Raw genomic sequence first — 12,353 nt, 5'->3', positions numbered from 1 at the left:
ATAGAGGTTTCATTTGCTCTGCCCGGGCCTCTGCCATAGAGTAAGAAACTATATAGAGGTTTCATTTGCTCTGCCCGGGCCTCTGCCAAAGCTCTGCTGAGAGCCATGTTCGAAGCTAACTTCTTCTAACTTCGGTTTCTCACCACTTCTAACATGTGCGAAGCACAAGCAATAGTATGGGGAGATTTCGCACCAATCCTTAGGAATAAGAGCGACCAGTGCAGCAATAAGAATTCACCATGGGCATGGAATGAAGCTCGATTCGAACAAATGAAAAACTCTCTTTTTTTCGGTTTTTCCCCTACGTGGCATCACTGGCAAAGTCACTCGAGAGCGCGGGCAGAGCAAATGAAACCTCTATATAGTTTCTTACTCTATGCCTCTGCCAAAGCTCTGCTGAGAGCCATGTTCGAAGCTAACTTCTTCTAACTTCGGTTTCTCACCACTTCTAACATGTGCGAAGCACAAGCAATAGTATGGGGAGATTTCGCACCAATCCTTAGGAATAAGAGCGACCAGTGCAGCAATAAGAATTCACCATGGGCATGGAATGAAGCTCGATTCGAACAAATGAAAAACTCTCTTTTTTTCGGTTTTTCCCCTACGTGGCATCACTGGCAAAGTCACTCGAGAGCGCGGGCAGAGCAAATGAAACCTCTATATAGTTTCTTACTCTATGGTGCGAGTCGTGAGCGGAGAGCGAGTTCAGTCATAGAGTAAGAAACTATATAGAGGTTTCATTTGCTCTGCCCGGGCCTCTGCCAAAGCTCTGCTGAGAGCCATGTTCGAAGCTTCAGTTTCTCACCACTTCTAACATGTGCGAAGCACAAGCAATAGTATGGGGAGTTTTCGCACCAATCCTTAGGAATAAGAGCGACCAGTGCAGCAATAAGAATTCACCATGGGCATGGAATGAAGCTCGATTCGAACATTTGCAAAACTCTCTTTTTTTCCGTTTTTCCCCTACGTGGCATCACTGGCAAAGTCACTCGAGAGCGCGGGCAGAGCAAATGAGCCCGGCAGAGCAAATGACGCCTCTATACATTATTACTCTATGGTTCAGTCATAAAATGATGAAATGATGGGGTCTGAAGTAACCATGGCTCTCTGAAAAACATCTGTAAAGTTCGAGATTCAACTGTGGGATTAACTAGCTAGCTAACAAAAGTGAATTCGCCATCTTCTTTTTCTCGAAGACCCATTTGCTTATGCAAAACTTCCAGCAGGGCTGCGTTTTTGATCAAGAGATTGGTTTCTAAAAAATGAAATTACGCGAAAAGTCGCACGAAGCGCACGATGAGACAATATGTTCTGAATTCGCAATTAATGGCTCTACAACATATATATAGACACTCACTGAACAAAGTTAAACATTTTTTTAAAACTCTATTGAAAGTTTAACTTTCTTTCCAAAACCCAAACGAAAACATTACCTGCTACATTTACAAATTTTAAAAATTGGACGCACATTTTAAGCAATATATAAGTATTTTTACACAGAACATACCTTGAGAATTGGTAATCATTTCAAATTTTACTGTCTTACGTCATTTTGTTGCAGAGATAATGATTTGAAAATGAGCTTCATAGTTAAGCAAAATGTAAACAAACCATGTGCGCTTGCAACAGCTGACTTTAACAGTTGGTATTTAAATACTAGACTTTTAAGTTAACATTTGCGGTATGTTACCAAACAGCTTGATGTTTTCTTAATACATTAAAACAAAAAAATTGAAAATCGGCATACTTTTAAAAAATACATTTATTCCAAAAAATCGGGCAAATTCCCCATAGTGCAACCCCAAACTCTCTGATAGAGTTGTATAGCGTTGAGATGAAAAGAGAGAGCCCAGTGTGAGCAAGCTCTACAACAACAACAACGTACTCTAAGAATATACAAGAATACATACATACATACAGTGACAAACTTAATTATTGGCACAGCAAGCATGTTAAACTTTGAGGCTATTTTTCTTCTTATAATATGCTGATATTAAAATAAAACAAAATATTTTTAGATAGAATCATTAATATTATGTTAAATACAAGTGGCTTCATTAATTTATCTTTTATAAATAATTTATTAAAAATAAAAAACCAAAGAATGGACCAAATTTGCCTGAACAAAATTATTGGCACACTTGGGTTTTAATTAACTATTTTGTTAAAACTTTATCGATTTGGCCCCTTTTTTTTTAATTATCACATTTGCCTCTATAATCTTAATGGTATAATGATAAATTTTATAGCTAAAATTGTTTTAGTGCCTTAAAATAAAGGAAAAGTTGTTTGACTTTACAAGGTAAAAATAAAATCAACCGCATGTGTCCAAAAATTAAAATTTAATAAGCAGGATCAATGCAAATCGAAAGTCAACATTGGGGAAAGGATGCCCAGAAGCCATTTTTCCCATTCGGAGTCCTTTGCTACATTTTAAAGGACCCACGCAGTTGCAAAATGCAGGGCACACTGGCTAATCCATGGCTTTGAGAGGCCAGGAAAGCGTAAGGATCGTATAAAAGGACAATGTCAACCCCCAGATCTCCTCAACACGTATCGAAGTTGATGATAAGAAGGACTTTGGTAAGGATATTCACCCAACAGCCTTTTTTAGGCCCTGCATGATGGTTTCTACAAACGAATTGCTCCTAGAAAAAATCCATCGGCTTGAAAAGGGTTCTAACATAAGCTCTTTGCTTGGGGAAAGGATAATTAAATCATACGAGAAGGTTGAAAGGACCCAAAAGTCGATTGGCATACTCAGATATAAATTTCGCTGCACTAAAAGGTTGTTTTTGACTTTTAAAATCTATAGATTTTTTCTATGTTCAATTCGTTTGTAGAAACCATCATGCAGGGCCTAAAAAAAGGCTGTTGGGTGAATATCCTTACCAAAGTCCTCCTAATCATCAACTTCGATACGTGTTGAGAAGATCTGGGGGTTGACATTGTCCTTTTATACGATCCTTACGCTTTCCTGGCCTCTCAAAGCCATGGATTAGCCAGTGTGCCCTGCATTTTGCAACTGCGTGGGTCCTTTAAAATGTAGCAAAGGACTCCGAATGGGAAAAATGGCTTCTGGGCATCCTTTCCCCAATGTTGACTTTCGATTTGCATTGATCCTGCTTATTAAATTTTAATTTTTGGACACATGCGGTTGATTTTATTTTTACCTTGTAAAGTCAAACAACTTTTCCTTTATTTTAAGGCACTAAAACAATTTTAGCTATAAAATTTATCATTATACCATTAAGATTATAGAGGCAAATGTGATAAAAAAAAAGGGGCCAAATCGATAAAGTTTTAACAAAATAGTTAATTAAAACCCAAGTGTGCCAATAATTTTGTTCCGGCAAATTTGGTCCATTCTTTGGTTTTTTATTTTTAATAAATTATTTATAAAAGATAAATTAATGAAGCCACTTGTATTTAACATAATATTAATGATTCTATCTAAAAATATTTTGTTTTATTTTAATATCAGCATATTATAAGAAGAAAAATAGCCTCAAAGTTTAACATGCTTGCTGTGCCAATAATTAAGTTTGTCACTGTATGTACATATGTATGTATGTACATACTAATAGGTAGCAATCCTGCTACATTATTTCTGATTTATCAAAAACTAAAACGAAAGTCGCTCGAAATCGGAATTGGAATTTGCTTTTGAATTATTCATAGATTTTTTTTAAAGAATTCTATTTCCAGTGTTTTTCCACTGTACTTGTACAGCAATCTATCCATTTGCTAAAAGAGGTCGAATGCAATAAGTAAGATATTAAAGTTACTTCATATACAGTGGATCGCAGCTTATTTCGTGCAGTTACCTAAAAAAAGTTCAAGTCATTATTCCTGCTAAACTAAGAAAGATAACAGAAAAATTTAAATGCAGTATTTTAAAAGGGAATATTAACTTGTTTATTAAATTAAAACGATTTCCTTCCCCGTAAAAACAAAATACTTATTAAATAAAAACAAAATGTTCAGGCTTTTTTCATGCCGCAGCTTATTTCGTGCAGTTCATTCTTCTTAACTTATTATTTGTAATTTAAAAGCTAATATTTGGTATGTCCTCCTTTCTGGTTCAGGACAGCTTTGAGACGATTTCCCAAGGAAGAAACTAACTTTTTAGTGGTTTCCACTGGAATTTTTGGCCATTCTTCCATAAGAACACTTTTCATGTCGTTTTGTTCGAAATCTTCCTCTTCCTTATAGCGATGTCCCATATTTCCCAAAAATTTTAGATCACATTTAAATCTGGAGACTGTGCTGGCGTTATGACGACATGAGGGCAGTTCCAGACAAGTTAAACCTTCACAATTCCTGATGAATGATTCGGATCGTTGTCCTGGTAAAATCGAAATCGATAGCGTATGCCCAGTTTTTCTGCAGTTTGGATTAGGTATTCCTTTAAAATCTGTAGGTACATCTTGGCCATCCATGATAACTTCAAAAAAAAAACGAGGTTGCCCCGCCAGAAGCTGCCATACAGGCCCAAACCATAAGATGATCACCGCCATGGTTGACTGTAGCTTTTAAGAGTTTGTTTTCGAGCTCTGTATTAGGTTGCCGCCAAACATATTAAACCAAAAAGGTTACATTTTGACTCGTCTGCAAATAACACGGCATTCCAAAACGAAATCGGAAGAAGAATATGCTCCCTTGTTCTTAATACAGAGCTGGAAAGCAAACAACTATAAGCTACAGGCAATCATGGCGGGGAGCACCATTTTTTATTAATTTTCTCACTTTTGAGACGTGGCAAAAATACCTTTAGTTATTCATTATATATGATAGAAAATAAAATTTTGGTACAATATTTACAAATTTTATCTCAAAGAAGTAATTACAATGGGCATAGGTATTTTAAAGTACATTGTGTTAAAAGGAAGTCTTTTGATGGCCAGAACTGAATAGGGCCCACAGTCTATTATGACTTGGTCGCATTTTAGTGACGAATCACACCAGAGTGTGCTGAAAAATCGCTATACGGTAGTCCGACTTAACCTATTGTATATTGATCGATATTTTGATATTTTTTATTAGCTCTTTGAATTTTGATTCTAAGACCTTTCAAAAGTCGATTGGTTCAGAAATAATTGTGTTGAATGTAAATAGGTAACTATAGAAAATTCACGCTTGGGCAGTGACTCTTAAATTTATTCAGATCCCTATGCGAAATACGCTTCGACTTTAATGAGTATTTGTGTATCGTTTCGTTTGCCAGTCTTATCTTTTCAAGATCCTGCCATTATTTTTGTTGGATTTTGGTGCTTTTGTTGGATAATACCGAAACTCAAATTTTGTAATAACATTTTTTTCAGCTTTCTCCAAAGAATGTCAAGCCCCCCTTCAAAACCCAAAGGCTCCAGATAAATAGTGATGGTCAGCGCGATGATTTTAACCTTGAAGTCTACAACCCCCTCGTCGATCGCGTATCTCATATCTGGAACAAGGAGTTCCAGCTTGTGGACTATAAATCAATCAGGGAGAACTCGACTCAGGCCGTCAAACAGAGACGCCTTGACGACAAAGAGGACTTCTCCCAAAAGCCCGTCCGATATACAGTGGCCACTCGGGTGGGCAAACCCTACTTCAGTTGGCGGTTAGTTCATAGTATTATGTAACTAAAAAACCTAAGCTAAAAATTTGTCTTCTAGTCCGGAACCCGAAGGAGTTCACTACGAGGGAAATGAACGTTTCGAAGGTTACGCCGTAGATTTAATGTACGCGTTGTCCAGGCAATGCAAATTTGATTTCATCTTTGAACCCGTCAGGGATAATAAATATGGAAGTTACGATGCTGCCACAGATGAGTGGGATGGTATTATCCGACAATTGATAGACAATGTGAGTATTCCTAAAATAATAAGACAAGAAATAAAAGCTAAAAGTAAGTTTTATGACATATTCGATTAATTTGTTTTCAGTTTTAAAGCTTTCTGGATGAAACTTTCCTCTTTCACAAGACCTGTTTCAGTTATAACAGAATTAATTAACCAGTTTAGTATTGGCAAGTTTCATCCAGTCAGCTTTGAAATAATATTAAGCGGTTGCTAACTTTTGCCTTAAGGTGTGTATAATATCTTTCGTAAACAAGCTGGGTTCAAAGTAATTTAAGCATTTAATTTAACGCCAAGATTTGTTTTATTTTACCTTAGAATGCGCAAATCGGAATATGTGACTTGACCATTACCCAGGCGCGTCGTTCGGTGGTGGACTTCACGGTTCCCTTTATGCAGCTGGGCATAAGCATTCTGTCATACAAGGAGCCCCCACCGAAGGCAAATATTTACGCCTTCCTTAATCCGTATGGAGTCGAAGTGTGGCTATATGTGATGATTGCCATGATGATCACTGGCTTGGCCTTGATTCTTACCGGTCGCATGGATCAATTCGAGTGGGAGCCGCCGGTGGAAAATGGGGACCAGGAACTGGAGCGAGAGAACATCTGGCATTTGAACAACACTATGTGGCTGGTCTTGGGATCGATCCTCAATCAAGGCTGCGATCTTTTACCAAGGCAAGTAGTTGATATTGGACTTAATGCATTTTATTAAATATTATTATGTAATTTTATTAAATTCAGATCGTTAGCATTAAGGAAATAATAGTTTTCGATTTTTACTTCGAATTTCTCGAATTACACTGTGTTAAACATTACAAGCTTCTTTCACACCATGGACAATAATCGAAACTCCGATTTTAATTTTAAGACAAGAAGAAAATAAGGAAGCAGTCTTCAAAAAATCGAAGTTTATTTACCCTTTCAGTTATTACAAAGCGACTACATTTCGATTTCTATGCCTGTAGTACCAACAAACAAGAAAGGAAAGCTAACTTCGGGCGGAGCCGAAGTTGATATACCCTTGCAGAATATTCTGTAAATTATATTCTCCAAAATTATTCATATGATGCATTCTTAACACTTATACTTCATTTGAATTTGACATATCTATCCTTTTTAGCTTTTTTTATAATGGAAGTTAGTAACAGTAACGGGCAATAACGGTCATAGAAGTAATTATATAGGATATAGTCGGCCGATGCTTATGAAATGGTAGGTCGGATTGATTGATCAAAAATTAAACCCGTAGAAAATCCCAACTTCCTAACTTTACAAACACAAAAGTTATGGCATTTCCGATCAATCATTTATATGGCAGCTATAGGATATAGTCGTCCGATCCCGGCCGTTCCGACTTATATACTGCGTGCAGGGGAACGAACGGTGTGTGCAAAGTTTCAATTCAATATCTTTAAAACTGAGAGACTAGTTTGTGTAGAAACAGACAGACGGACATGCTTATATCAACTCAGGAGGCGATCCTGATCAAGAATATATATACTTTATAGGGTCGGAGATGTCTCTTTCACTGCGTTAGAAACTTTCGACCAAAATTATAATACCCTCTGCAAGGGTATTTAAAGTAAAGCAATGTCGATTTTTGACATCTTTTCTATGGGATCTAAATTATATTGTTGTCTGATTTCACAAAACTAAAAGCGTACTTCTGATATAGTAGATAATTACTATATCTCAAAGAAATATTTTGATAAATAGAAAAGTTTTATTTTAGTTCTATCGAAGATATTTATTTAATATTCATCCTATTGATAGTTTCCATTCTATGTCTTTTTTTTGGTCTTCTGTCCAGTTAACTTTAGCTATTTTGTTAATTGTAATATAGTTATAATCTTAGTATTTACAGTATTTATACTCAAGCATGCTTATTTATCATTAGGGGTCTTCCCATGCGTTTGCTGACCGCCTTCTGGTGGATCTTTGCCCTGCTCATCTCCCAGACCTACATTGCCAAGTTGGCTGCGTTTATCACCTCTGCGAAGATCGCTGGAAATATCGGCTCCATGCACGATCTCGTTGACCAGAACAAGGTTCAGTTTGGCACCATCCACGGTGGCGCCACATCGGTGTACTTTTCTGAATCGAACGACACTGAAAACCGGATGGCGTGGAACAAGATGCTGTCCTTCAAGCCGGACGCCTTCACCAAGAACAACGAGGAGGGGGTGGACCGCGTCAAGCTGAGCAAGGGAGGCTACAATTTCCTGATGGAGACGACCAGTCTGCAATACTACGTCCAGCGAGACTGCGAGCTTACCCAGATCGGGGAGAGTTTTGGAGAGAAGCACTACGGAATAGCAGTCCCACTGAGTAAGTGGAGCCGACTCCTTAATTTGATTTCAGCTTTAAACGGTTGCTAGTTTCGAAAATTACTCTGAAATATAATTTTTGAGTTGGTTTTTAATGACCTTTTGATATTAATTGAAATTTCATTTTAGTTGGTTATATTTTCATTTCTTTTATAACACAAGCTTAATAACCATGAGAGGAATGCTAAAATACAAACTTTAAATCCTTTTGCTGATGTCAGTTCCATTCTTAGTTATATGTAGAGTATCATTAGGGTTCGAGTAAATGTTTCTTTAAACAAGCACAGAATCCGTTCTCGTTATTAATGGATCCTATGTGATTCAACACTCAGAAATCACAAGGTTTTGAAATCACTTTTAAGACCCTATTCTGAATAATTATTAAACCGAAAGACAGTGTGTCTCTTTTGACTTTGAGGTGTTTTTGTAGAGTCCCCATCATGCCTACACACATAAAAGAAGCGATAAAGCTTCTACATAAGGAAAGCTAATCTAGATCATCAGCTTTGAAATCGGTAGGCCCCTCAGCCTGAGTTACAAATATCCTAAAACGCCCATTAATTTAATAAAAATATATTTTTAGTTTTTTATTTAAAATAATAAATAATAAAAATTAATATTTTTCGTAGCTTTTTATTTTGCCTTTCTAAATTATTTAAGCCAAAAAGAAAGAATCAAAAGTTAAAATTTTTTTCGTTGAGGTTTTTATACCCTGCAGAGGGTATTATAATTTTGGTCAAAAGTTTGCAACGCAGTGAAGGAAACATCTCCGACCCTATAAAGTGTATATATTCTTGATCAGGATCGCGAAGCTAACTTCGGGCGGAGCTGAAGTTGATATACCCTTGCAGAATATTTTGTAAATTACATTCTCCAAAATTATTCATATGATGCATTCTTAATACTCATAAAAAATCGCAACTTCCGGTGTGCAAAGTTTCAATTCGATATCTTTAAAACTGAGAGACTAGTTCGCGTAGATACAGACAGACGGGCATACAGACGGACATGCTTACATCAACTCAGGACGCGACCCTGATCAAGAATATATATACTTTATAGGGTCGGAGATGTCTCCTTCACTGCGTTGCACACTTTTGACCAAAATTATAATACCCTCTGCAAGGGTATAAAAACAGCTAGTAGTAAAGCAATGAAAATGTTAATGATATATTAGATAAAACTAAATCTTCTATTTAATGGGAAACATTTTCCGGCAGATGCTAACTTCCGTTCCAATCTCAGCGTGGGAATCCTCAAGCTCAGCGAGCAGGGCGTTCTGTACAAACTCCGCAACAATTGGTTCAACGACAACACCACCAAATGTGACTTGGGTGCCTCGAATGGCAATGATGCCAAGCTTGATATGGATTCAGTGGCCGGCCTGTTTGTGGTGCTTATCGTGGGCGTGGTTATAGCAATTGTGATTGGCGTCGCAGAGTTTTTGTGGCACGTGCAGCGCATAGCAGTGAAGGAGAAGGTATATACATACTACACCCAGAAAACAAAATGACCCACATTGCAGAAAAATTTAACTTAGAAAGGATCTAAAATGTTTAGTTGTTTTATATATTTGTGGGATATTTTGTTTTTATGGGGTTTTCTAAGTGGACCTCTTCCACACAAATATATGCATTTATTCATCTCATATTTATATACTAAATACATTTTAGATTCATCCAATGCTTGCTCTGAGGGCAGAGTCTTACTTTGTCATTCGATTTTGGTTGACCAAAAAGCCGCTGCACACCTATCGCCAGAGCCGCGATTCAACTTCGACGGGTTACTCATCGCTGGAGCAGATTTCGAGTGCATCGAGTGTGAAGAAGAAAAAAAGACCAGTAGGTCGCTTACTAGTGGAGTAGAAAGGCTTACGTACATTTAGCGAAAAATAATTTAGCATAGAATAAGGAAAATTTAAATCAGATGGGCTCGTACCCATTTGTCTATGGCTCTTCTGATTCTGTAAATGCCCTCTGTGTAAATGCGCTTTTATATCTCAACACTAAATAATGTTGATGATTAAATATACAAATTGCACTTCATTTATATGGTTTATTTTTTGTTTAAAGCCGTAACTTCTTTTAAAAATAATAAGAATTCAAAAACTGACAGATTTAAAGATTGAAAAAAAAACATTAGCAATAAAATATGCTACACAAATTTTATCTGACGTTGATTTAATCTTAATTCTTATATTTGTGATGAATTAGAAAAATAAATACAAGACTACAATTTTATTCTTTCACTCGCCGGAGGATCAAACACAATAATTACCTGTTGAACTAGTTAAATGTATCAGTGGTAATGTATAGAAGAACAGGGAAAAGAGAAGTAACGGACACCTAAAAAACATGCTCAACAAAAGTTGCAGCTGCTACAAAAAAAAATATAACAAGAAAGGACGCAAACTTCGGCAAGCCGAAGCTTATATACCCTTGCAGTTATAATAAATCGACTAATTTATATGCCTATATTACTAAAAACAATGTCGATTTTGCGATGCACTTTGCCATCATTTCTATGGCAGGTATATGATATTGTGGTTTCGATTTTGACAAAACTAAAAGCGGAATTCTGAGATAGTAAATAATTACTAAATCTCAAAGGAATATTTTTATAAATAGAAAAACACCAAAATAATTTTTTTTTATTAATATTTTTTAATTTTTTGATTCTTTTATGGGAGCTATATGATATAGATGTTCGATTTTAATTTAATTAAAATCGTAATTCCATACTATTTAAATAAGACCGAATTCCAAAGAACAAAGGAAGCAAAGTAATAATTTTTTTTGAATTTTTTTTTCCGATTGTTTCGATGGGAGCTAAATGATATAGTCGCCCGATCCGGCTTGTTCCGACCTATATACTAGCTGCAATAGAAATACAACTTTTGGGAAAGTTTCAGACGGACATGGCTAGATCGACTCTACTGGTGGTGCTGATCAAGAATATATATACTTTATAGGGTCGGAAATGTCTCCTTCACTGCGTTGACTGAAATTATAATACCCTCTGCAGGGGTATAAAAATAAATATAAATGCGTACTTTTACGTTCGCCATTAAAAAAATAAAGTAGCCGTTAAAAAACGTCAAGGGCAACAATTTTCGAATATAAAATATGTTAAGAAGTTCATGTATTTTTTGTAAGCTAAGCACTATTTTTTTTAAACTTTGGTGTATTTTTTTTCAATTACGGAAATATTTTTTAGTTATTGAATCATCTTTATTTTACCGATGTTTCATCTGCTCCCGCTTTTACAGAAGTAAATGTTTAGCATATAATTTTTATAGCATACTTTTTGAATACATCTCTTTTAATTTTGAAGCTGCATTTTTGTTTTCAGATTTCGATAGCACTTATCGAAACTAGCTTATATTTCCTTTTTATATTATAGGTATGCACCAAACAAAAAGGAAAAAACCTATTTAAAACACTTTCCCAGTCTGTTTAAAATTTAGCAATGTCTGAAAAAATCAATTTGATATTTATTATATGTTAATACCATAATGTGTTTTCCCCAATTAAGACAACATTTTGGCATTCACTGTTTTTAATTTTCTTTAATTTTGCTTTTTTGGGTGTTAATGGGAGATAAATAAGAGATATCAACGTCTATACCTATATATTAAAATGTTACTCAAAATGTTTTAATCGTCAGAACATCAAAACTTGAGCTAAGCCAAAGAAATCCAATTACGCTTTAGTTAGTTTGAATGAAGGACACTCAGAATCCAAAGTCAAATTTGCATTTCGATTTTCTACGTTGAACTGTGTAATTTGAAATGATGAAAATGTATTGTTAAGTTAGCCCCGTGAGGGGCTTAAAAAATTGCCTCAGTGTAGAAGATCGTAGATCCTCACGCTGGGCGAGATATTGGTTTTAGTTTTCAACTAGCAATAATCGCAGCTCAGTTAGGACTTCATAGCTTGCGATGTTGCCACTGCACAAGGTTGGTGATACATTCGGTGAAAATGCTGAGTACCTCTATATGGAGAATGCTTGAACAGTTTGGAAATTATAAGTGCTCATCCAACGAAAGGATCGAAAAACACGTTCGTATAATGGGTGGCTGGAAAAGGATTCGTCAGTCAGTCACCCCTTAACTGAAAAGACCAACTACAATCGCATCGCTTCTGGTTCTAGTGTATATTGTATATTGAGAAACCCAC

At 36.0% G+C, this 12,353-nt stretch overlaps 1 protein-coding gene and 1 non-coding gene across 2 annotated transcripts in view; one reads left to right on the top strand and one right to left on the bottom strand.

Moving 5' to 3' along the window:
• The window catches only part of LOC108046053 (glutamate receptor ionotropic, kainate 2), a 28,607-nt gene extending 18,269 nt beyond the window's left edge, over positions 1 to 10,338 (top strand). The window contains exons 8-13 of the mRNA XM_044459673.1: positions 5,325 to 5,605; positions 5,661 to 5,850; positions 6,162 to 6,523; positions 7,746 to 8,176; positions 9,396 to 9,655; positions 9,849 to 10,338. Coding sequence (XP_044315608.1) covers positions 5,325 to 5,605; positions 5,661 to 5,850; positions 6,162 to 6,523; positions 7,746 to 8,176; positions 9,396 to 9,655; positions 9,849 to 10,040 — 1,716 coding nt within the window. The 3' untranslated portion in view covers positions 10,041 to 10,338. The remainder of the gene's footprint in view (positions 1 to 5,324; positions 5,606 to 5,660; positions 5,851 to 6,161; positions 6,524 to 7,745; positions 8,177 to 9,395; positions 9,656 to 9,848) is intronic.
• Positions 10,339 to 11,991: 1,653 nt separating this feature from the next.
• On the bottom strand, positions 11,992 to 12,136 carry LOC123037840. The gene has a single exon (XR_006417647.1). It is a non-coding gene; the product is annotated as a U4 spliceosomal RNA (small nuclear RNA).
• Positions 12,137 to 12,353: the final 217 nt, after the last annotated feature.

Source organism: Drosophila rhopaloa, unplaced genomic scaffold (assembly GCF_018152115.1).
Source record: "Drosophila rhopaloa isolate 14029-0021.01 unplaced genomic scaffold, ASM1815211v1 contig_2, whole genome shotgun sequence".
NCBI lineage: Eukaryota > Metazoa > Arthropoda > Insecta > Diptera > Drosophilidae > Drosophila > Drosophila rhopaloa.
This window is presented reverse-complemented; position numbering and strand designations above follow the sequence as displayed.